General features: G+C 40.5%; 1 protein-coding gene across 16 annotated transcripts in view; it reads right to left on the bottom strand.

Annotated features, from left to right (window-relative positions):
* LOC147324962 (neuronal cell adhesion molecule-like) overlaps positions 1–25,927 on the bottom strand; it is a 78,643-nt gene that overhangs the window by 7,119 nt on the left and 45,597 nt on the right. For 5 of the 16 annotated variants that reach the window (XM_086299171.1, XM_086299176.1, XM_086299172.1 and 2 more), the window contains 26 exons: positions 18,835–18,990; positions 17,340–17,445; positions 16,582–16,775; positions 16,433–16,465; positions 16,098–16,220; positions 15,507–15,677; positions 14,927–14,983; positions 13,791–13,902; positions 13,487–13,671; positions 13,177–13,311; positions 12,751–12,894; positions 12,542–12,653; positions 12,295–12,461; positions 10,850–10,997; positions 10,537–10,661; positions 10,233–10,259; positions 9,344–9,445; positions 8,604–8,801; positions 8,236–8,306; positions 7,779–8,004; positions 7,512–7,627; positions 7,222–7,423; positions 6,089–6,211; positions 5,524–5,700; positions 1,233–1,292; positions 888–998 (listed from right to left, as the gene is read on the bottom strand). In XM_086299171.1, the coding sequence (XP_086155297.1) occupies positions 888–998; positions 1,233–1,292; positions 5,524–5,700; positions 6,089–6,211; positions 7,222–7,423; positions 7,512–7,627; positions 7,779–8,004; positions 8,236–8,306; positions 8,604–8,801; positions 9,344–9,445; positions 10,233–10,259; positions 10,537–10,661; positions 10,850–10,997; positions 12,295–12,461; positions 12,542–12,653; positions 12,751–12,894; positions 13,177–13,311; positions 13,487–13,671; positions 13,791–13,902; positions 14,927–14,983; positions 15,507–15,677; positions 16,098–16,220; positions 16,433–16,465; positions 16,582–16,775; positions 17,340–17,445; positions 18,835–18,916 (3,307 nt within the window). In that variant the 5' untranslated portion in view covers positions 18,917–18,990. Of the gene's footprint in view, positions 1–883; positions 1,805–5,523; positions 5,701–6,088; positions 6,212–7,221; positions 7,424–7,511; positions 7,628–7,778; positions 8,005–8,235; positions 8,307–8,603; positions 8,802–9,343; positions 9,446–10,232; positions 10,260–10,536; positions 10,662–10,849; positions 10,998–12,294; positions 12,462–12,541; positions 12,654–12,750; positions 12,895–13,176; positions 13,312–13,486; positions 13,672–13,790; positions 13,903–14,926; positions 14,984–15,506; positions 15,678–16,097; positions 16,221–16,432; positions 16,466–16,581; positions 16,776–17,339; positions 17,446–18,834; positions 18,991–25,927 lie in introns of those variants that run through there. The other 11 variants (XM_086299181.1, XM_086299177.1, XM_086299179.1 and 8 more) reach the window with 11 other exon arrangements.

Below are 25,927 nucleotides of genomic sequence, written 5' to 3'. Positions count from 1 at the left end.
TTTCACAAAAGGTTAAAACCAGAACAGTTGCCTCAGGCATTTTATATTGTAAGGTAAAGACCATACAATAATAGAGCGAATCCCATCAATCAGATGACTCTATGAGCACTTGGCGACAGTGGGAAGGAAAAAAGCCCTTTTAAAAGGAAAAGCCCTCTGATACAAAGAGCAGTAGAGAGACTTTTCATCTACTTTCAGCTTTACATCAAAACTTTCAAATGTTCACAAATTGTTTTTGACTACCTTGAATTTAGTTAAAAATCATGTAGTAGCCTAAGTAAGTAAAAGTACATTCTCACAGAATTGGCGGCATAGTTGCAGACAAAAATGCCGTATACGTTATCAAACTGGTGGTGATCCTCTTTTGCGCTGAGCTTTTAGGGCCACTGCACGTACACAAATGGTAATGAGCTGAATGTGAGATGTGTTGTGACTGATGACCACAATAATTAGGCTTTTGATAGCAAAATTTTGCAAGATTATGATCTATTATTGTGATCTTCCCTAAGTGAATCTATTAAAATGGTAGGTGTGAGAGAGCCATACTACAGTGCTGTTCATCCTCACTGCAGGTGGATAAAAACAATGGAGAGCACTTCAGTCAAATTCAGCTAGCATAATAGGAAATGTTTGTGCTGCCTTTAATGACGTTTGTCTACATACGTTCCAGCCAGATTGCCAAGGGAACTGCACGCATTTACAGCACTGGGTAATTAGCAATCCAATCACAGAAAGCGTTGTTTATCACATCCGGGTCTGCACTGGCCAGAGCCAGCATCAGCATGACTGCCAATATTTCTATTCACTTGCATAAGCCAATAATGAAGTAGGAGTCTCTTGCCACCTGTGAATGGAATTGAGAAAAATGTTGCCGTTTCTTTGCTTACTGTCATTTAGTCTGTATTGTGCACTAAAGTTTTTCTCCGGGCCCCAGTACTCCCAACTGATCAGGGCCCAGTCTTCCCCGATCATGGAGCTAATGTTTCCGAAAGGACTTGCTGAGCACACAAGAGAAAACACAACCATCAACATGAGTCTGTTGGTCAAAGGACAATCCAATAACTGTCAATCAAATATTTTGCTTTTGCTACAGTTAACATTAAGTGCACCAAGCTTCACCAAATCTAGTTTCTCACTGCTTTAACTATGCCAACAAAAACAGAGGACAAACATAACTAATCATCACTAATCAACAGACACTGAGGTTACTAATATCACAGCAGAATCTGTACCCTTGTGGGGTGGACCATGTGGAGGTGACCGTGCAATAGGATGAAGGGATTGGGTGCTTCCTGTAAACAATATGAAGAGGGGTAGAGATGGAGCCACACACACGTGAGACACACACAGAGACACACAGAGACACCACAGATGCTAAAGTCATTATACAGAGAACACAAAGTTCATTGGCATGCCATGCGAAGCCCCTGGCATGCAGCAGGAAAGCATCACCAGCGGCCACTGAGGAAGAAGTAAGAAGGGGGTCAAAATCACCAAAGGCACAGCGAAAAAAAAAGAAGAGAAAAAAAAGATGAAGAGCAGCTGAGCACTTTGAAAAGACTCATCTAGTTTTATCACATGGCATTAAAAAAGCACGTCACAGAGCATCTTTATCTGTGCAGCTTTGAACTTTTCCGTGCTTTGAACTCCTCGGTCAAGCATTCTGGTTGGCCACAGAATTGGACAGAGGCTGCTCAGAGGTGAGGAGCGCATGCTTATGGTGGGTTTTGCAGCTTTAGCTGTATGTGTAAAACAATCATTTGTCTAGAAACACCACATTTCTGTCAACCTGTGATATCAGAGCCTGCAGAGAGAAACAGGACAAAGAGAAACAACCGGACAGGGATCATTATGAGAAGACAACCACCCACATCCCCAAACTGTCTTTTTTTTTAGACATTTATGTGGTTGTGCTGTGTAACTTGAAAGTGTTATTTATATATATATATATATATATATATATAGTGAAAAGGTATTTGCATATTTGTTACACTGAAATGTTTTATGTCAAACAAATTTTAGTATTAGACAAATATAACCTGAGTAAATACAAAATGCAGTTTTAAAATGATTTCATTTATTAAGGGGAAAAAGCTATCAAAACCTAACTTCCCTCAGTGAAAAAGCAATTACCGTTCTCTTGTTAAGTCATGAATGAACTGTGATTAACCACAAAATCAAGCTGAGCCACACCCAGTACTGATTACTGCCAGACCTGTTGAATCAAGAAATCATTTAAATGGAACCTGTGTGACACAGTGAAGTAGGCTTAAAGAACTCAAAAAGCAACACATCATGCCATGATCTAAAGAAACAGCTGTGGAAAACAGTTGTCAAACAAAGTCACTGACATCCATCAGTCTGGTCTGGTAAGGGTTGCAAAGACATTTCTAAGGCTTTGAGAATGAACCACAAATGGAGAGAATCTGGAACACTGGTGAACCTTTCCTGGAGTGCCCGGCCTATCAAAATTACTCCAGTGCATCGATGACTCATCCAGGTAAATGGTAAATGGACTGATCCTTATATAGTGCTTTTCTACTCTCCCGGAGCCCTCAAAGCACTTTATACAGCATGCCACATTCACCTATTCACACAAGCACTTCCTTATATGCTTTTAAGTGCTTACTAACTAACAATCACACTCATTCGTACTCCAATGGATGCATCGGAGAGCAACTTGGGGTCAGTATCTTGCCCAAGGATACTTGGCATGCAGAATGGGAGAGCCAGGGATTGAACCACTAACGTTCCGATCAGTAGATGACCTGCTCTTCCTCCCGAGCTACAGTCACCACAAAAGGTTTGCATCCCATTAAATCTGGTGTAAAACTAACTTTCATAAAAAGAACATCATGGCAACACTCAAACATGGTGATGGCAGTGTGATGGTTTAAGGCTACTTTGCTGCATCAGGACCTGGACGACTTGCCGTAATTGATGGAATCATAAATTCTGCTCTCTACCAGAAAATCCTGAAAGAGGATTTCCAGCCATCAGCTCATGCCCTGAAGCTCAAGCATGCTTGGGTTATGCAGCAGGACAATGATCAGAAACAACCTCTGAATGGCTAAAAAAAAACACCTCAACCAAGGTTTTAGAAAGGCCTAGTCAAAGTTCGGAGGCTTTGGCCTGACCTTAAATAGGCTGATCACACTCAAAACCTTCTAGTGTGGATGAATTAAAACAATTCTTCAAGAAGAGTGGGCCAAAACATCCACACAATGTTGTGAAAGACTGTTGTCATTTATCACAAACGCTTGATTGCAGTTTTTGCTGCTAAAGATGGCACAGCCAGTTATCAGGTCTACAGGGAGTGCAGAATTATTAGGCAAATGAGTATTTTGTCCACATCATCCTCTTCATGCATGTTGTCTTACTCCAAGCTGTATAGGCTCGAAAGCCTACTACCAATTAAGCATATTAGGTGATGTGCATCTCTGTAATGAGAAGGGGTGTGGTCTAATGACATCAACACCCTATATCAGGTGTGCATAATTATTAGGCAACGTCCTTTCCTTTGGCAAAATGGGTCAAAAGAAGGACTTGACAGGCTCAGAAAAGTCAAAAATAGTGAGATATCTTGCAGAGGGATGCAGCAGTCTCAAAATTGCAAAGCTTCTGAAGCGTGATCATCGAACAATCAAGCGTTTCATTCAAAATAGTCAACAGGGTCGCAAGAAGCGTGTGGAAAAACCAAGGCGCAAAATAACTGCCCATGAACTGAGAAAAGTCAAGCGTGCAGCTGCCAAGATGCCACTTGCCACCAGTTTGGCCATATTTCAGAGCTGCAACATCACTGGAGTGCCCAAAAGCACAAGGTGTGCAATACTCAGAGACATGGCCAAGGTAAGAAGGGCTGAAAGACGACCACCACTGAACAAGACACACAAGCTGAAACGTCAAGACTGGGCTAAGAAATATCTCAAGACTGATTTTTCTAAGGTTTTATGGACTGATGAAATGAGAGTGAGTCTTGATGGGCCAGATGGATGGGCCCGTGGCTGGATTGGTAAAGGGCAGAGAGCTCCAGTCCGACTCAGACGCCAGCAAGGTGGAGGTGGAGTACTGGTTTGGGCTGGTATCATCAAAGATGAGCTTGTGGGGCCTTTTCGGGTTGAGGATGGAGTCAAGCTCAACTCCCAGTCCTACTGCCAGTTTCTAGAAGACACCTTCTTCAAGCAGTGGTACAGGAAGAAGTCTGCATCCTTCAAGAAAAACATGATTTTCATGCAGGACAATGCTCCATCACACGCGTCCAAGTACTCCACAGCGTGGCTGGCAAGAAAGGGTATAAAAGAAGAAAAACTAATGACATGGCCACCTTGTTCACCTGATCTGAACCGCATTGAGAACCTGTGGTCCATCATCAAATGTGAGATTTACAAGGAGGGAAAACAGTACACCTCTCTGAACAGTGTCTGGGAGGCTGTGGTTGCTGCTGCACGCAATGTTGATGGTGAACAGATCAAAACACTGACAGAATCCATGGATGGCAGGCTTTTGAGTGTCCTTGCAAAGAAAGGTGGCTATATTGGTCGCTGATTTGTTTTTGTTTTGTTTTTGAATGTCAGAAATGTATATTTGTGAATGTGGAGATGTTATATTGGTTTCACTGGTAAAAATAAATAATTGAAATGGGTTTATATTTGTTTTTTGTTAAGTTGCCTAATAATTATGCACAGTAATAGTCACCTGCACACACAGATATCCCCCTAAAATAGCTAAAACTAAAAACAAACTAAAAACTACTTCCAAAAACATTCAGTTTTGATATTAATGAGATTTTTGGGTTCATTGAGAACATGGTTGTTGTTCAATAATAAAATTATTCCTCAAAAATACAACTTGCCTAATAATTCTGCACTCCATGTAGGAGGCAATAACTTTTTCACACATGGGTAGATGGGTCTGGATAACAAGAAACAACTTTTTTCTAAATTGTTGTTGTCAGCTGATTTTCTGACAGCTAATCCATAAAGTCTGCAGTAACTGAATGATGAGCAGCTTCAAACTACACAACAGAATTAGAGGAATGTTTGACACCAAACAATTCAAACTGGCAAAGCATACACAGCAAAGCAGTGCAAGCTTCACACAAGCTAAATGTGTTGCACAGTTCTGCTGCAGCACACCAGGACTCAGGTTTGCTTATCCACTTCACCAGAGAGGTCTCTGAGGCTGTGTTTTGGGAGGGGCTTTCCTTAGATCGCCAAAATGATTAGAAATTTTAAAAAGACTAGGGGCAATTTAAGCAAATATTCACCAGACATTTACCGAATTTTCAAAGCAAGGTAAACAAACAAATCTGGTAAATAACACGTACTGGAAAATGTTCTGATGGACAATAATACAAACCAAGCACATGCTCTGTAAATTATTTACACGCTTTCATGCTCTTACCTCAACAAATACAGAACAGAACATATATATTAATCTAATATTTATCCACATCTCCAGTTGGAGAAACATGAAATCTAGTTAGTTTTTTTTCTCATATTTTTCTTGTATTTGATGACTTACCTTCCTCCCTGATGATGACAGCTTCCTGAGAAATGGCTGCACCTGCTCCAGCGCCTGTTTTCGCATTCAAATAAAACTTGTAGCGTATGCTGTACTTGAGGTTGGGCAAAGTGACAGAGGTCTCATTGGCAGCCAAGGCCAGCTCCTCCACTGGGCCCAGTTCATTGGAGTTATTTACTACAGGGGTGAGGGATGGGCGAGAAGAATAATGGGGTGGGGGTGGAAGTTGGGAAGCAGTGGGGTAAGTTGAATAGAGAGTTGGGTAGGAGGTGTAGATGGAGTGTCAGTGATGAAAAAGGTGGAAATGGAAGTATTTGGGGTGTAGGATTCAGAAATAGAAGGCAGGAATGACCAAAGTTGATTTGTTATTTGTGTTTTTTTTAATTTAGGCAAAAACAAAAATGCTCTTAGGCTACTCTAAGTATTGATTATCATTTCTGTCTTATGATCTCAACAGAATGACAGCACAAGACATGAAAAAGACTGACATACAAATCTACAAACTACATGAAGAAGATGACACTCACTAGGTAAAGATGCAAAAATCTTACGAAAAAAGCCTCACCTGGCTGATATTTGAGGGTATACCCGGTAATGTGCCCATTATGGTCATGAGGAGGACTCCATTCAAGGGTTAGAGAGTCCAGGTTCGAGTTAGTGACTATCAGCGAAGTAGGAGACCCCGGCACTGCAAAAAGACATATATAATGAAACCTTGCACAAGTTAATTAAAGAGCAGCTAAAGATAGGATGTTTTAAATAAATAGCTGAAGAGACGGTGTGTGTGTGTGTGTGTGTGTGTGTGTGTGTGTGTGTGTGAGGATTTCTGGGTTTTACTTTATGCAGAATGCCCAGTGTTAATACTCAAAGTCTGCCTCCAGTCATTGTGGCTTGCTTATTTATATTTCATTCTGATATTTGACCTTCAGTGTGCAATAAAGCTTGTGCAGCACTTAAAGCGAAAAATTTCTCTTACTTACAAAAATTGCTTTGTGTCATTACAATTAGACTGGATGTGATTAATAGGCGACTGGGAAATTTAAAGCCTCTAGTGCAAAAAATACTGAGCAACTGCTTGTATATTCACAGATTAAAATAAACAAAAACCTTTCAAACTCAGACCGAAGAGAATCATTCATAACTGAATAACTTAAATAGCCAGACTTCTGATTGTATGATTTAGAGCAGCGGTCCCCAACCCCCGGGCCTCGGACCGGTACCGGTCCGTGAGTCGTTTGGTACCGGGCCGCGAGAGTTGAGGCTCAGGTGTGAAATGTATAGTTTTCAGGGTTTTTATCGGTCTTTTCACGTGTGTTATGAATAAATTTTCTTTTTTTTGGTACCGGTACTAGTTTTATTTTGTTGTATTTATCCGCGACACCTTAAAGGCCGGTCCATGAAAAATATTGTTGGGCATAAACCGGTCCGTGGCGCAAAAAAGGTTGGGGACCGCTGATTAAGAGCATAGATCAGTTACAGGTGGAAAGTCATCATTTTCTATTTGCTAACCAGTTATGTGACACTGTTTTACATAGGCTGTCATTCAAGTGGAGCTAATTTGCTACCTGTTCCTGTTCCAGTTATGATAATGAAGACTGAAACTATACTCTGGGTCATTTTTAACAAAGTCTACTCTCATATGAAAGAAAAAAAAAAAGACACACACAGACACAAAGGGTGTCCCTTCCGATCTCTTACCTCCCTCGGGTGTCTTAAACTGCTGGGTTACACTCCGGGGGCCCTCTCCTTTTCCATTATAGACCCTTACATTGAACAAGTACAGACTGAAGGGGTGGAGGCCAGGCAGCATGCCCTGGGTATGATTCCCACTAAATACAAGAATGTCCTGCTCCATGTGATCAGGATTGTGCTTGTAGTGGTGTTTTCTCCAGTAAGACACCTGAAAGCATGTAGATTTAAATGACGTATATAGTACAACTGGTGGAAATGGTGCACATGTTACATTGTCGGCGGTTCTTATACGGTACCTTATATCCTTTGATATTTCCGCGTATTAAATGAGCGGGCACGGGATCCCAGAACACCTCTACCAGGGTGCTGTTTCGCACCACAGCGTGCACATTTTCTGGAGCTGCTACGGGCACTGTATCGTAGATGGGCAACACAGCATTACAACAGCAAAATACAGAAAAAAGGAACATACTGAGAATATGTTATAGGTTACACACACCAGCTGCATCACCCGCAGGCTCTTGAGCATAATCTTTTTTTTAAAAATAGACAGTCTTACTCACAGTCCTCTCCTGAGTAGCCGTGGGCAATAGCAGGGTCAGGTCCAGCTCCGTGGTCGTTTACAGCCCGAACCTTAATCTCATATGGAACAAACGTGGGCGTTCCAGACACAACAAACTTGGAATTGTTAGACACGGTCACTGTATTCCATTCGCTTTCTACCTTCTTCTGCCTCCACATCACTCTGTAGTGAAGCCCGGGACCATTAGACTGGAGGTTTGTCAGTGGCTGCAGAGGAGAAAGCTGTAATGTAACTTATTCTCCATTGGAAAGCTTCTGTAGACAACATGTAACAGTATAGGAAGCTGAAAATATAGTTTTGCTGAATGACAATAAAGTGAAAAAACCCCATAAAGAAAGCTCATAAGACCACACAATTACAAAGTCAAGCTCTGCAGTATGAGAAGACTTTAATAAATGTGTGAGGATTAAAAGGATCAGCCTTATGCTGCTTATTACCTTCCAGGAGATTACAAGATTGTTATGTTCAGTTCCAAATCCCTGCACACCTGTTGGGTTTTCATCTGGAGCTGAAAAATATATCATTAAGGACACAATTAACACTTATTGGATGGAAAATCTTTCTTAGATAGTACTTATAATCTGGTCTGATTTACTTTTACAGACTTTAGTGTATGTATGCATACTGAATCTTATGGTACTTCATTGTCTTTACTTTGATACACAACAGCTTTGATATGGCATCTGTTAGCCTAATGCATTATTTAATGCATTAGGCTAAGAAATGGATATATGGAGAATTACTTTATACAGGAAACTGCACCAAGAAGAGCAGAAATCACACAGTCAGTCAGCTGATTCTGTACCTGCAGGTTCTGTCTTGTACATCCTGGAGGGGCGGCTGGGATTACTGAAGCCCACCGCGTTGAGAGCCAGAACTCTAAAGGTGTAGTGAACATGGGGCGACAGTTTAAGGTGAGCTGTTGTCTTGGTTCCAGGGACCTCGGTAAGATTATGCCAGTGACCCCGATGGTGCAGTGAGTCTTCGTATTGGATCAGAAATTCTGTATTTAAAAAAAGACATCACACCTTAAATAGTGTCTGACAGTATATTTCCATAAATGGAATTAAAGCCCTCAGTTTTTTTTAGGATACTTTAATTCAAAAAGCCTAGCTTAACAAAAAAAATCCACTTTCAGCAGCACTTTGAGGATTCAAGAAAATAGCGGATTTAGCCCGGTTTTTCAAAAAATGATGAGGGTTTTCATCACCCTGAGGAAACTAACTGACAGTAGAGAAGTACATTTTCCAGAAAAGTTTGGAAAAGTCTTTAAGTGCATTTCTTTTCTTTTTCTTTTTTTGCCAAAAGGCAGATTTTAGACTTTGTTATTGGTTACTACTGGGTGTAGCCAATTTTAAAGATTTTGTTTGCACAAAAACATTTAGAGCAATATAGGCCAACAATCTAATAATAAGGTGTACGTTCACATAAAACCCACACAGAGAGCGAGCCAAACAACACACACACACACACACACACACACACACACACACACACACACACACACACACACACACACACACACACACACACACATAAACATACTCTGAACAGGGCTGTTATGTTCATCCCCAGGGGTCCAAGTGAGCTGAACACTCCTCTTTTTCTGGTCTGTCAGTTCCAGGTCTGTCGGGGGGTCGGGTCGCTCTGGGAGAAATACAGCACAAGCAGCAGCATCAACCCGTGTGCTTGGGATTATATTCATAGTGGCTTCATTCTACAGAAGATGAAGGGTTCATGCTATGAACAAGATGGAGCAAAAACAAAAAATGAAGGACGTGTCGGCCATGTTTCTGTGATACTGAAACCATAATAGATGCTAATTTGTTGATTTAACCAAGCACACCTTTGAGTTCCTCCTTTATTTCTGTACATCTTCTACTAGACTGTGTTATCTGGGCTGTGATAAACATGCAGACATTGCATCATGCATATGAAAATCCCACTACATAATCATTCCGCATGAAATCGAGTCTCAGGCTCACACAGAGGTTAAATTGATGCTCATGTTTTGGAATTAGGTGATAAAGTGAAATGCACGCCTTGAATAAATAAGTGATGAGAGCAACGTGTATTTGGAAATATCCCAAGTGGTGCAACCGGGAGATGTCTGCTTTACAAATTATGTTTGCATTCGACTGTGAATAGACATTTTTTTTGGCTTGAGTAAATGTTGCCACCAGTGGTTTAAAGCATTCAAACATTATGCATATTTGGCAAAACATTAAAAAAAAATATCTAAGCAATTTTATAAAAAATAAACTCTCAGAGGCAATAAGAAATAAATGCTGGAACATCAAAAATGAATTTAAAAAAGCCCACACACATACACAATAATGCTTTGTGATTTTCAGGTCAACGCATGCCGCATTTCACAAACACAAGCGCACATCTGCAGAGCACATCTGGGTGCTCGTGTGTGCTGCAGGTTTACCGTAGACAACAGCTGGTGTTGTGGCCTCTGTCAGGTAGGAGGGCAGGAGTGAAATAGGGAGTTTTAAAGGTCAGTCATTCAGAAGGAAACAAAGAAAATAATCTGGCTTTTTTAGAATGAAGCACACGGATATTTGTGCCACTGAGTAAATCTGCTCTCGGCATTTAACCTTGAAGCGATGAAAGCTAATACGGTGGGTAAGTTATTGGACAGGTTACCTTTTCTAAGAGGAGCTGAGACAGAGAGACGTTATGAGTCTGTTTTATGCCTGAGCAGTTTTGAAACTGTGCACACCATTACATACCCACAACGGTGAGCTTAGCGGTGGCTGAATCGTGGTCCAGAGTGGTGTTCATGATGCAGGTGTACACTCCTGCGTCGTCCTCTGTAACATCAGTGATGGTGAGGCTGTCCGAGTCCACGATCAGTCTGCAAAAACATTCAGCAGGTCACTATGAACTGAATGAATGTGTTTTTTCTTCTTTTACAACATTCAGTACACAAAGGATCCTGCATATATCCATAACAGTACACAAATACCAGACAAAGACCTGATTTTTTGTTTTTAACAGCAGGCTTCAAGAAAGAAGACATCTCCGGATATAAAAAGCTCTGACCTCTCATCGTCAGGCAGCTCTCCGTCATCTTTGAGCCAGGTCATCGTGGGAATGAGCGAAGGGTCGTGTTTTACCGTGCACTCAAACACCACAGATCGGCCCCTCTGGACTTCTTTGTATTCTGGCTGCTTCAGGATTCGGGTTGGCTCTGTTGGGGGAAGAATAAAGTGGTGCAGGAGCTGTGAAACTGCCACGTGTTTGCTCCAAGCTGGGTTCTTATTTAGTAGCTGACAGATTCAAAATGTCAGCTTGTTGAACCTGAAGCTTGCCATGGATTCATTTTGTGCAAGTCACCTCAGTGATTAATTAAGGTGTGCTGACTGGTACATGATGACTGTCCGTGGCTCAAAATAGAACAGATTTACATTAAAGAAACAGAAAAACAGTTAAATATACAAGCAGTTAAAAATAAATAAAGAAATAATTTTATACACTTAACCCTTTATTGACCATGAGCCCATCGGCGGGCCCATTTTACAGGTAAATATAAAGGGTTGGTCAATACACTCACTGGCCACTTTTTTAAGTACACCTGTTCGACTGCTTGTTGACGCAAATATCTATTAGCCAATCGCATTACAGCAACGCTTTGCATTTCGACGTGTATGTATGATGAACTGAGCATCAGAATTGGAGAAGAAAGGTGATTAAAGTGACTTTGAACATATGGTTGTTGCTTCTGGATGGGCTACACTGAGTGTTTTAACCTACTGAGACTTTAGCATACAGCCACCTCAGATTCACAGAAATTGGTGCAAAGAAAAAAAAGAAATAAAAATTCCTTCTTGATAACCACTTGTTACAACCAAGGTATGCAGAGGAGTATTGCTGAATTGACAATCAAACTGTGAAACAGACCAGGAAACTGAGGCTACAAATTGCACAGGTTCTCTAAAATTGGATAATAGACGTTTAAAAAAAAAAGTTGCCAGGTCTAATGCTTTTTATCAGCAATTCAGGCTGTTGGTGGTGAAGTAATGTTGTGGGGGACGTGGAATCCCTTAAAAAGCAGTTAAAAACTTTTCTGTTTCAACAAGCCTTCTGTTGATCGAAACTTTTTAAAAAATATTTAACCCTTTGTATTGTTTATATTGTCTATTTTATTACTTAATTACTTTACTTCTTGGCATACTTCGGGCCCCTTAAGACCAACTGAGTATCATTCAAACTATTTACAGTAACTTGTAAATAGTTACAAGTTAACTATTTAACTATGTTGAATTTATACCAAAAAGAATTAAGGTAATTATAAAGGCAAAAAGAGGGTGTAACCCAGCACTAGAAAGGTGTATAATAAAGTGTAAAGTGTCTAATGTGTCCAGTGAGTACATGCTATACAAATGCATATCAAGAGTTTTATTTAGTATAATTTTTAGGCCTGTTATTAAAAACTTGTTAAATTTATTAGCCAAACGAATGAAAATTTCAGAGAGGAGCACTCTTACCTTTGACCTCCAGGTAGACATGATTCTCATAAATCCCAAGACTGTTTGTAGCAACACATGTGTATTTGCCATTGTGTTGTGCTTGAGCTACGCGAATCTCTAACGTCCCGTTGTCATGAAGAATGTAAGGGTCTTCCTGCAGGATGCTGGACCGACTGTCTTTAAACCTAAAGCACAAAGTCAGTTGTTTTCAGTTAGTAAAAGAAACACGACACAATTTTCCTCTGTTAGATTTTCGTTCACTTACCATGTAATTTTTGGCATAGGCGATCCAAAGGAGGAGCAGTCTAACAAGGCCTGGTGGTTCTTGATGATCTGGTAGACTTTATTGGGTGGTGTTAGCACTCTGGGTGGCTCGGCTGCAATGAAGCATTATTGCCATGTTATTGCCTTCCAGGAATCAATATAAATGGAAATGGCATTCAAATGCAAAGGGATAGAGTATAGTGAACTCACAGAGGACATTGACAAAGGCGTTGGACAGGACGTAACCGTACTCATTAGAGATGTTACACTGGTACACAGCGCTGGATCCAGGCTGTACATCGGTGAAGATGATGATGTCATCCTCCACCTTTCTGCTCAGATCCTTGGGTGAATCTGTTAATGTACAAAAGGGATTATAAGATACTGTATATATCTGGATAATGGAAAGAGCTTTTTGAAACTCATAATCACCCTTATAATGATGTTTGAAAAAGGTGGTATCATAACTCGGAATTTGTATAATAACTCACGGAAATATGAATCAATACCCACCCGAGGGAAGGCATCTACAATTTCGATTTTAATAATGCCTGCTTCTCATGAAAAAGGAGATCATCTATTATGAAAGCTGAGAGAGTTTGAAAAAAAAAAAAAAAAAAAAGAGGCTGCACTTACTCTCTATGGAGATGCCATTCATAGCCCAGGTGATGGTGGGTTTGGGTGTGCCGCTGGCCAAGCAGGACAGCCTGCCGCTCTCCCCTGGAGCTAGGACAAGGTTCCTGGGAGGGACATCGATCCAATATGGAGCAGCTGCAAGCAGCACAGGGTACAGAAACAGGCTGGACAATTAATCACTAAACCCACTGCCCTGTTAGCTTCTGTGAATATAAGGAAGAGGGAGAAAATAAAGCGGTAGAGAGAAGCAGTGACTGAGTTCCCAAGCAGCTCAGAGTCTGATGGGAGCTGAGCATTTCCTCAAGCACACCTTTGACCATGACGTGGATGGTGTGGTGCACCGAGCCAAACTGGTTCTTCGCTGTGCAGCGGTAATCTCCTTCATCTGATGCTGACACGTCCTCGATGTGAAGGGTCTTGTTGTAGTTCAGGAAGGAGGTGCGTTTGGAAGGCAGATCACCACTTATTTTGGTCCAAGAGATGTGAGGGGTGGGCCTAGATTCACAAAGAGAGAGCGCAGACAGACAAACTGATGATGGCAGGTGGACGCTCGTTAAATACATGACTTATGAATGCACTGAGTTCATGAATTAACAGCAGATTCTTTGTCTTACAATCCTTCAGCAATGCACTCCATCTCCAGTTTATCACCTCTCAACACCATCTTGGAACTGGATGAGCCAGATGGGATGAGGAAGGTTGGTCTTCTGTCATCCACGGGTGCCTCTATATTTACACACACACGCACGCAGAATCATATGAGTGATGAACGCGATTGTAAAGGCAAAGAAATGAGCACCTCGTCTGCAAGATTGAGAGCAAATCAGCTCCTTTAGTATTACTACCCTCCCATCACCACACAAATTGGAAAACTGAAACGTGTAATGGTCTGCTATATACGTACATGACGTCACTTTATCACAGACTAATTCTCATAATTTAGACTTTAACTTCTTTTTAATGCATTGTACTGTGTTTGGTATAAAATAAATGAATAAATTAACTTAATAAGCAGCACACAGAGAACTGCTTTTTGCCATTAATCTGGCAATTTACCTGGTGACAAAGTAATCTCCATAACTAGGAATATGAAATCCAGAGTGAGTGTTTTAATTTGATGAGAATCAAGGTTTTTGCATGTTTCAATTTAGCCAACATGTGTAGCCACTAGACAAGGACAAAAAAATGTTAAGGAGAAATGAAATGTGAAAAAAATTATATGTAAGAGAGTAAATTACAAGTTTGGAAATCCTTAGGTATTAAGATTGGAGAAAGAAAAGTAGAATTTTAACATGCATATTTTTACTACATGGAGTTAATTCGTTAACTGACAATCCAGAATAAATTTTATATGTGTTTGAATTAATATGTGATGTTTTTTCCCCAAGTATCCCAAGGAGTCCGTCCAGTTTAGGGAAAAGAGCATGCAGCTCTAATTTTGAAAATTCGTGAGAAGAACTACATGTTAAGAAAGGGAGAGCTAATTGGGTAGATCGAGGAAGAGTTACAGGTTGACAAAGACTTTACTTGGATTTCTAGGTTCGAGGGGTAGAAGTTAGTGGGTAAGACAGAATTCCCAGCTCCATGTTGGGATTAATCACTAGAGGGTGCCAGATCCTACCCCTTAAAAATAATCAGTAACATTGCAGAAAATCTCAGGGTTGATGGGTTGAAGGGTTAGTGTTAGTGGGTAAGAGCTAGTGTGGAGCTCTAAGTTGGGGGTTAAACACTAGGGGGTGCCATAACTCACCACTAAATAAATCAGTGTCATTGTAAAAAGCTGCCATTGTGTCATTGATTTCATCCACTGCAACACAACAGAAAAAAGACCAAAAAAAGACACACGCCATTTCACAAGTTGAACTCATCAAGGCAAAGAAAAACACAAAAGCTTGGACAACTTAACATGACTGAAGAACAAAAATTCACATGACAGGAAAAAATCTACGATGAAGAATGATCGCCATAAGAATCTACTTTAGTGGAGACAGCCTGCCGTCTTGTAGCTGAGATGAGAGAAGCCTTTGTTGTTGGTGGAGAATGTGTATACAGAACATATTACAGAAGTAATACTGAACGTCTGTTTGGCAGATAACCACGAGAGCTCTGACAATATGCCTTTTCAGTGCGGCAGCGACCGCTGGCGTCTCCAAGGACGGCATCATAGATAGGAAATGCTGTTTTCCTCCTACGCCGTCATGCCTGCACAAACTACCGTAAAATCATCCGCACACACATTACAAACGCTGCCACTTTCTTAAAGGTTATAACAAAGACTTGAGTAGATTTCAGTGCTCGTGTCTCTGCATCGCACGCTGTGTCAGACTTACGGTTAAGGACCCTGACAGTGATGGGCTGTTTCTGCTGGATGGTTTGTGTGTGGGGGAAGCGGGCGTAGCAAATGTAGTCGTTCCGGGTGTCCTCTCGGCGAACATTGGAGAAGTACAGGTCACCGTTCAACGACTGAGACACCCTCTTGCTCTGAGGGAGCTTCTGAAAGTCTGAAATGTACAGCGTCACATTAACATTATACAGGAAAGTGTTTGGGAGAGTACAGGTTATAGATGCAGCTGCATTACGCTTATGGGTCTACATTTCCTATATAATCAGGTATTTATGCATCTAATCACAAATATTCACATTCTGATATGCAGTTCATCAGGCTGAAGATGAGTTTGTTGCCATTCAGTATTTTTCATGTGATAAATTTTAAGGAATGAAAAGAAACCAATAAATGTGACAGCAGAAAAAATATATTACGATTTCCACATTTCCAACAGCCTAGCTTGCAAAATGAAATACAGTATGATTGGTTGTAAGATGGAACAGGAAATTGAAAAAGAAAATCACCGTAATTCTTAATCTTATGCAGCAGAAACATCATGTTACCACAAAGAAACATAAGAGATCAAGTTGCTCACTGTTGTCCATCCAGAATATGATGGGAGGGGGTAGGCCAGCAGGGGGGCGACACGGCAACACCAAAGACACGCCCTCCTGCACCACGATTGGCTTGATTTTTTCCTTTGACCACAGGGGGGATCCTATATCGATTGGAGAATAGCACGATCAAATCATAATTTGGCAAAAAATATGGGTCGCTAACAGACTGGAGCTTGCATGACGATGTGGCAAGATGAGGGGAATGATCAAGAATAAAAATATGGAAGTGGGGGGATTACAAAGGTTCAATCACCTATATCTACCGTCGTGTCCAACAAAATAAAACATGCACCTTTCTACAAACAACTTTTACCTTCCAGGAGAGCTCTTAAGATGGAAATTGCAACTTAATCGTTAGAAAAAGAGAAGAAAGGAGGTGATTTTTTTCATAAGATGCACATGAGACAATGAAAGAAGAGAGAGAAGTGATTTTAAAGAAGTGATACAGCAAGCTGCACTCACTGGACTGTCTAACCACTATATTGTGGGAAACAGCGGTTCCGTGTTTGTTTCGTGCTGTGCACTGGTACACCCCCTTGTAGTGTTCAACCCTCTCTCTGCTGATATCCACCACCAGAGTCCCAGATTGCGGCTTCATGTCCACGTTGGGATCATTCTCGACGTCAAAGTGGGTCCCATTTCTTGTCCAGGAGAAACTAAGGAAAAATAAGACCATTATCATAAGAATGCAGGTAATTTTCAAGTGATCAAATCTGGTAATTCATATAAAAAAGAACACATTAATAAAATCTGTTTTACCTATTTGGCTATCTCATTGCACCTGAATTTTTACTGTAAATGTTTCCAATTGTGTTCTTTAAAGAACTTTTTCAAAAGTTTTTCCTATATTTGCCAAGTTTAAATCTACAAAAATATTCTGGATGGTTACATAATAAACTTGCTTTGGGCTGGGGGAAGAATAATCTGGGGTAAAGTAAAGGTTAAGGGCTGAGAGGTGCATTTTATCTATGAGTTCTTGCGAGCATAAAACCACAAATTTATGTGCATGTATGTTATCTTGATGAAAGCTAACTATATGTTAGATTCATTCAAAGCATTCAAAAACAGGTGTCAAGTGTAGGAGTCAAGCAGAACTTTTCTGGCATTGTTTAGAAAACCTGCTGAAAACATTTTAAACATTGTGACAGGTGGTACCTGAATCCACTCCTGGGGAATTTATATATATTTTTTCCATTTAAAAGAAATTCACTGATTCCTACCTGGGATGCGGTTTTCCCTTCGCCTCACAGTGGATTATAATGTTCTCTCGTGGGTCGACGATGTAATCTTTAGGGGACTGGTAAGTGATGGTTGGCGGCTGCGGCACTAAAGACGACCAGAAAACGGGCGATATTTAATCAGGACCTTTACTGCATAAGTAGGTCTCTTTTTTTTCTTTCCTGCTGCTGCATTGACCACACCAGCAGTGATTACCAATAACATGCAGACTTAGCATGCTGAATAAAACCACACAGCTGTTTGCTGACAAACTGAAAAAAGCTCTCAGAATGTAGAAAGGTAGGCAGAAAGCTCAGGTACATTTCCTTTTATTGCAATGAGCCGATGCCTAATGTATTCCTGTCAGTGCTGCGGAGATAAGTAATGGACTATGACAAAACAAATGATATAAGGACTCATGCTGTTTGCAGTATTGCTTTATGGAAAATACTCTACCATTGCAGAAACACACAGAACAAAAACAGCAAACAAAGAAACACAGAAATCAATGCATGCAACATGCCAAGGCCACTCGAAATCACACTCACTATCCTGTAAAACAAATCCGACTAAATGCAATTCAACAATTCATAACGAGCAGCTAGATAAAATGTAATCTTTAATATCCAAAAACAAGCTGCAAGCAAAAACTCAGATTCTTTGAGACTTACATCCTTCCAGAACTTCAGCAAAGAAGAAAGAAAAAAGAATAGTGACAGTAAAAATAACCAGATATTAGTTATGAAAAATATCCCCCTCAATATCTCTGCCTTGTAACAAGGTTCGCACGTGGCTAGCTCTATATTGAGGAATGGAGGCCTCCAGTAGTCAACCAAAAAAGCAACAGAAGCTTCAGGCTGAAACGTTAAATGTCAGTCCATGTAAGTCACAATTAGTATCTAAAAATTGTTAATATACAAACAACACTACATTTACATGGATAAAATGCAGTCACAGTAACTGGAAAAAACATAAAGTACATTGATGAAACTACACAGATGCATACAAGAAAGGCTAGACTAGGCTAGAGCTAAAATACTTATTTGACTCTCCAAAAAAATTATTTAATAGCCAATTTTCACATGAACAACAAATATTTTCTACTTTCAAATGGATGTGTTTCATATTTTTGTTTGCCATAAAAATTTTAAAGCAGAATTTTTAGATTCAGAAATTAAAAATAGCTTGTTTTCGTACTTTTCTGAAATTTAAGGCAAAATTAATGAATTGTTAACAATATTTATAACACAAAGAAGAAAAAGCTATACAGTGTTATGCAAGGGTAAAACTTTTATCAGCCAAACTGTACTGGACCTGGAAGTCATTATCGGTAAATTTGTCAATCCAAAATCAAAATAAATTCGGCTTTTATGTGCTTGATTATCAAAATGTTTGATCAAGTAATAGGCCGGGTGACTTATCTTGTAACTAAATGCAAAGTAACCCTGACACTGTGCGACGACTTTGTTTACAGCTGTGTGTGATTTGTTGTCTTACGGTCTAGTGGGACCTCCAGCGCAGTGGCAAGGTGCACCAGGAACAGCAGAAGCACTCCTACATCCATCCTCCTCCACTCCATGATCACGTGAGACTCAAAGGTCTGCCCCCAAATTCAGTGACGCACCGCCTCTGAGGACACGTGCACTTTCACAACTGCAGGTGGAGACAAGAGAAGAACAAACGAAGGAAAGAAGCTTTTAGAGACATAAGCAAGGACAGAGAGCGCAGGGCTGAATAGCACATCCAGTTACTGCTGTCATCAGTCATATAATGAGTTTTGTTCTATTATGTGGTTTTGAGTCAAAGAAAGAGAGAATGAGTGAGAGACACATCATAGCTCTAGCCACAGATTGATGTTAGTTACCATCCACTGCAATTTGCTGGAAGCTATCTTTTTGATCTAGTGCATTCCGATAGGGACCGACGGGGCCCACATGGGTTCATTTTGCAGGGCTAATCACAGGCGCGGCCATGATGCCATTAGGTTTCTCTGCCGTATTGATCACATCAGCTGGCAGATGATATGCCAAGGGACAAGACAAGGGGACACTCACTTTACTTTCCATTTCACTCGGAGCTTTATCAATGTGATTGACTGACCGGCTGAGCCAGCAGCAAAGTGATCTGAAATGAGGTCAGATTTCAGAGAGCGAACCATCATTCTTTCATTAGACTGCTGTAGTGGGAATGTCATACGTGACGAGACAGAAATAAATATGTGTGACATCTCTGTTTGTCGAGGACAGTTGGTTCAACAAGATTTCAGGTTAAGCTGAGGTGACGTATGTTTTCCTTGCTTGGGCAAACTGGGGTACTGATTCATTGTTAAGTGGGGATTTTTTTTTGTTAAGTAGTTTTATCAAATTGTGTCTCCATCACAACCAATGACTGCAGTCATTGCTCTACAGTCATTGATCACAACACAAGCGTTAAATGAACTGAGTAAAAAGCAAAGCAAAATGTAGTCACGTCACAAAACCACAGAACAAAAATGTTCACTTGTTGCCACACAGCTCGCAGCTACCACATTACACCTTAATCCAGGCAAAAGATCATAGAATATAATATTGAAGTTATAAAAGATCAGAATGTGGCTCAAACTTCAGAGAAATCTAAAAAAGCACAAGGTTAAATTGACTGCTCATTTGAATTCATATTAATCTGCATAATTCAGTGCTGCCGAGTCAAAAGAATGAAGAAAATGAACTTAGGAGGAGTCGTTTTAATAACTGTAGTCTGACCTGTTTTTATCTCGCTTCTTCATCCACTGGCACCATATTAAAAATGTCACAGCTTAATTTAGAGCTCAGGCAGATTAATTTGCTACATTATCGCATAAGCACACTAACAAATTCAGAATGAAAAAAATCACGTGGAGCACTCTAAAGCTGGAGTTACACATGCGTACTGCATGCCTGCTTAGGGCGTGGGGCAGGTCAGGGCTGCAGATGAGGTTGTAAAAGCGATGTCTGGTACCAGAGGCTAGACAGCCATGCGGTAAGACCTGGTCTTCCTAGGGGAACTGAGGTATTTGTTAGTGCTGCCCTAAAGTCATGATTCAGAACCATCCTCAGAGCCGGTGTCTAGTAGCATGGGAAGAGACCAAGGCTAATGTCTATTGCCCCCAGCTTCAACTATACCTCTCCTGGGAAGGCCTGTATTATTCACCCAGGGCAGCCAATCACACTGCTGTGGACACCTCAGGCAGCTCTGGCTTGGGATTTGACATGAAAAGATCCAGAGGGTCATTTCATCAAGATAATTTGCAGGCTGCAGGCATCGGTGCTGAAACTGTACATTTCCTTTCCTTCAGTATATTTTCAGCTTCTGCTGGAAATTTACAATCACATATTGTTTATGCAAAATCCATTCACGATTATGAGTAAGGTGTTGCAGCGCAGTGATTTTCTAGCACCAATTCATTTTGCTTGGTATTAGGCATTAAGGCATTAATGTCACCGTCACTACTTTTGGGTTTTTTTTTCTAAATCATAAATTACAGCCCGAACTGAGAGTGAAAAAAAGGGTGAAGTAAAAATGGCCAGCGTGTGACAGCAACAGAATAAATGTGTTAATTATACATTTTATGGTGAATCCCCAATAAGCTTTGAGATTCTTATCTGGAATGGAGCCAGGGATTCATCCTAGATTCATTTCCCAATTTAATGAGGTGTAGCAGCTCAGCTCCAGCCAGCCAGTGTGTTTCCTTTGTTCACACCGTACACGTGTGGGCCTGTGTTTACTTGTATGTGTGTATGTGTGTACAGTATATGTCTGTTTGCTACAGTCACCCCTGTAAGTTTCAGTTATATGAGGCCAAACCTCATATCCGTCTAACAGTTGAGTGACGGTGGAAACTCAGTCGACTCATGTCGTTCAGTATATTTTGAGCGTAATCCAAGCTGGGCCTGAATCTTGAAAAAAAAAAAAAGAAACTAGAGTTCAAAACCAATTTTTTATTTCAATATACAATTATTCAAGGTGAACCTTAATCGCAAAATATATTTCTCTATTGCCGGACCATCCTATGCATCCTGTGCTGACAGAAGATGGAAGCCCAAAGTCAACATATCTCTCTTGCTGGAGCTCAGATAAAACCCCAGTCCCGTTTGGAGTGCTGTGCCAAAAGCCGTCAGATGGCTGATAATATCGAACAGGAAATTGTCTCTTAGACAAAAACACAACAGATTGGTAAGGGCACTTCCAGAAATGATTTTCACTCTTTTTCATATAGATAAAGCTGAGAAAGAAAACTAAGCTGGTGTCTCACTTTGAAACGTGATAACTGTTCGTGGCACTACCTCGTGATGACATCGTTTTTACAGCCGATACCAATATTTGGTGATTTCAGAACCAAATATATTGGCCAACAAGAAAATATATTTCTGGTGAGTTTTTCAAAGTGGCACTTTGAGTACTACACGGCAAGTGCCAATTTATTCCATTCTATTCAAAAGAAAGCCGACATTTCTACAGCCGATATCTCAAAAATTTGGCAACTTACATGAAAACGATTTCGATTGAAAAATAACACCAAGTTAGATTTGGGAGTGAACCATGTCTTTAAACTTGTAGATTTGACAAGTACAGTGCTTATTCACAACTGCTGCCAGCTGCATCTAAAAAACAAGAGACAAGTGGGAGAGCTCATCCGAGGTCAGTGCCATATTTTCCATTGTTCCCTTGCCTGTGCTTCACCTTATCAATCAAGTTTCACAGAATTCAGAAAGGTCGTTTTTTTGATGCAAACAGGCCTGCAGACAAGCAGGCGGCACTGAAAACATATTTCAGTCTCAGCTCTCTCCTTGCAGACAGAGTCCATCATCTGAACACCGTGACAGCTGCCACAGTAAACCAAAAACAAGGCTGCAGGGTGTAAAACAAAAACACTGAAAGATATGTATCAGTGAGCTAAGAGGACGTGGTAACTCGAATAATAATCCTGCAGACATTTGGTACATTTGTTGCTTGTGGCATCTTAAACTACTTGTGATGAAGTAATATTAATATTCTGAATTTTTACAAAATACTTTGAAGTTATTGTTTTATGGGTTTTCTGTACATTTCTTGCATCTCTTGAAACATTTACATTCAATGACAAGTGAACATCAAATATGGAAAAGCAAGTTTTTTTGGAACTGTTTTACTCAGCCAGACATTTTCAGCTTAATATGAGGTTAAAGTTGTTGAAAATCGTGCCTGAAATGGTTACAAAGAAAAGCCAACACAAACAAACATGTGGTTTACAAATGGCCAGCTTTGTTATCTGATTGTAGAAAAAAAATGAATGAGCAAAGCTAGCGTTTAAATACCGAACAAGCTAAGTTCAGTAAAAATTAATGTCAGCAAAGTGAAAGGCTGCAATGTTAATTACTGTCTCCGACTACATAAGACCACCTTCGCTCACGTCTTGCTTTTCATTTTGTCAACACTCTGCTCTGTAAAAGCTGCATTGAGCTGTCTGCCTCTCATTCATCCAGCCTCTTCAATTACTCCATTGTCATTTTCCCATACCCAGCTACTTCACCATCCCAAAACTAATTGGTTTTGTGCACATGTCAGGGACATAGCACACGCAACAGCACATACACACCCAGGATAAAGCACATTCACAGAGGCTGTCAACAGAATGTGAGGGTCAGGACGTGTCTGAGCACACAGATAGAGGTGACAGGGGCACGAGGACTGACAATGGAAGTAGACTGCAGTGTAAATGAATTGCAGTCAGTATAGAAAAAATCCCAGTTGAATTCCCCTCACAGCAACGGATAACGCTATATGCCTCATATGCTCATCACTTGCACAGATCTTGTCATTGTATGTGCCAAACATTAGTGATGCAACACTGCAACCCTGACAGAATCACAGCTATTGCATCAGAACTCTACACTTTTAACATCTATGATGAAAAACAAGCCTTTCTCCTGCACCAAGCACCCTAATTAACTTCCATAATCAGTGCTATTGATGGCTCATGCAATCAGGGGTTTGTGAGCCTCGGTATGGCCTTAATGGAGCAGCAGGGATCCCCCACAGATGCCTGAATGGATGGGGGTGGAGGGGTATTATGATGAGAATGACTCCACGCTCAGGAAGGAGGTGATGAGGAAACTGATTCGGTTGGAAGCGTTTATTTTTCTGAGATTGCCGGGTGCTCTCGGTGCCTGCTATTCATGCCTTGGGCTGCATGTATTTCTCTGTGCTATTAGATATCAGGAGTATGTGTGTGTGTGTGTGTGTGTGTGTGTGTGTGTGTGTGTGTGTGGGTGGTTGTGTATGTGTGTGTGGTTGTGTATGTGTGTGTATCTTCCATGGATCTCAAAGTTGAGGTCAAAGAAGTTAAACAAATAGTAAGGTTATTACAGTTTAGCTAAAAACATCACTGTAGATTATAATATAATATAATATAATATAATATAATAATACAGTTTAATCATTTGTCTTTTTAAGCTGTGGATTCACAGCTAATGTGCTAAACAGGGGTAAGCGGTGATACAATTTACAGCAATGATACATGAGGTTGAATGTTCAGTGGCTTTGACTAATACCTCTCACGGGCCTCTTATTAGCAGCCACAGGACCACAACACACATTCCATGGGCCGGCTTCAGTGTATGTTTCCCATAATCTTCTCATTAGCTTTTGTAAATGAGGCAGCGTATGCAAATAATTGGTGTGGTTAACATATGAATTGGGGTCCTGTTGTTCAACGAGACCCCATAGCCCAAAGAACACACCAGAGCCCTTGATCTGAACTGTACAATGCAAGACAATAAAAGATCTTCAATCATCTGATTCACTATAAAGATGCTATTTAAATTCAGCTTTCTGACCAGAGCTGTAGTGGTTTTGATGCATAGGCCTCCCAAACACATGAGTAAATAGGCTTCAGTATTTTCATTAGTAATATTAACCACTTTATACGATGTGAACTCCACTGACTTTGCACCAGGCAAAAAATCACTCAAAGAAAAAAAACATGTGCACGGGGTGTGTAATTATGGGATGTGTAGGCTCTTGGATTTTCCAGATAGTTTGACCTTTATGTTTTGTCGACTACGTCATGAGTTCTTGCTTTTTGAAAAACTGTTTTAGGCAAGTCGTCACACTTCATGGAAAAGCTCCATTACATCTTTGGGGGTAGGCCTTTAAAGTTACAAGGCTTTGTTTTTGAAACTCCCCTGGCTATCGACATAAAACAAGTCTTAATTCTAATTGGCATCTGCTGCTAATGCAACATGTCCGGCAATTTGTCTAGTTTACCTTCTTTCAGAGCGCCACACATTGACATTCACAAAGCTTGCTCGCCATACATGCCAAAAACACTTCAGGATTCGCTCGCTGTTCCCTCTGCCTAAATGCTAATCAGAAACGGCGCCGGCACTTCTGAGGAAGACGGCCTCTTTAACATGCAGATGGAAGCAGCACCACTAGATGGGATGGTGCTCTTAACGCCTTGGAGGTCTAAGTTATCAGAGATGATAACGCTAACCTTACCCATGCCCTACATTTTAGGAAAAGGCAAAACTCTCTTTTCTTTCCTTTTTTTTTTGGGCAGGTGGAAATGAAAACAGATTTTGATTTGCGTTACAATCATTATTTTTCTTTGATCCCTCATTGCCAAGACTTGGGAGAAAAATAAAATTGCATATTCTGATTGCCTGGGGCTAGACTTAGAATTAGGGATATCACTGATAACGAATACATTATCGATAAGGAATCCAAGTGCAATAAAAATACATATTTCTTTTATTTAATACATTTAGTTGCTACGTCATGTCCTCACATTATGGCTGTGTTTCCTCAATTAGGTCTCTCGTTCTTGGGGTTTGTGTATAAATCCCTCTCCTTAGGAAAAGTATTAGCGGGGAATCGTTTCACTGCTTCACAATCTAGCAAAAACTAATTATTCTTTAAAAAAAAAACCAGTAAGGTTGGACTTAAAAGTCTTTTTATGACATCTGAAATAATTACTAGTGCCACTTTTAAAAAGCATAGATGAATTGAGAACAGGTGGCAAAGCAGGACACGACTGAATGAACAAATGTGTATCTGAACTTGACCTTTATGCAATAGCTGATCACTATACTATAATTACTTATGTATGAGAACATTTCTGCTTGTGCAGAAGGGGGCAGATAAACACCGGAGCAGTGCAAAGCACGGAGCTCGAGTATGCCTGCCCTACCACATGAGAGCGTTATGGGTGAAGCCATTCATATGCTGAGCAGACGTTCATTGTCATGAGCAAATGCAAGAGGAGTGGGAGGAATGCATGCCGACCTGCTTCCTGAATAGCTAAAGAAACTGTTAAAATCCTCATACGACACCACAAGACAAACTTCAGCCACAGAGACATGGCAGGTTTGAACAAAAAAAGTAATCAACAAAACCCAATCTCCTCTGGGAACAAATCCTGTGAGCCAGCAGATAGAAATATCTGTGCATTTGTAAACTCAAATAGTGCTTTAGGAGTTAAGCAATTTAAATCTCAGCAAAGATAGTAAAATGGTTTCAAGCTAAATATAGGGACTGTCTGTACACTTTCCAGCAGAGTACAGCCACTCAAAACTGCACTCCAAAAGGGCAT

This window comes from Aulonocara sp. 'chitande type north' Nkhata Bay, linkage group LG7 (assembly GCF_057382095.1).
Source record: "Aulonocara sp. 'chitande type north' Nkhata Bay isolate Kocher_YH1m ecotype deep benthic linkage group LG7, A_spYH_male_GT1.1, whole genome shotgun sequence".
NCBI lineage: Eukaryota > Metazoa > Chordata > Actinopteri > Cichliformes > Cichlidae > Aulonocara > Aulonocara sp. 'chitande type north' Nkhata Bay.
The sequence above is the reverse complement of the archived record's forward strand: the minus strand, read 5'-3'. Positions and strand labels throughout refer to the sequence as shown.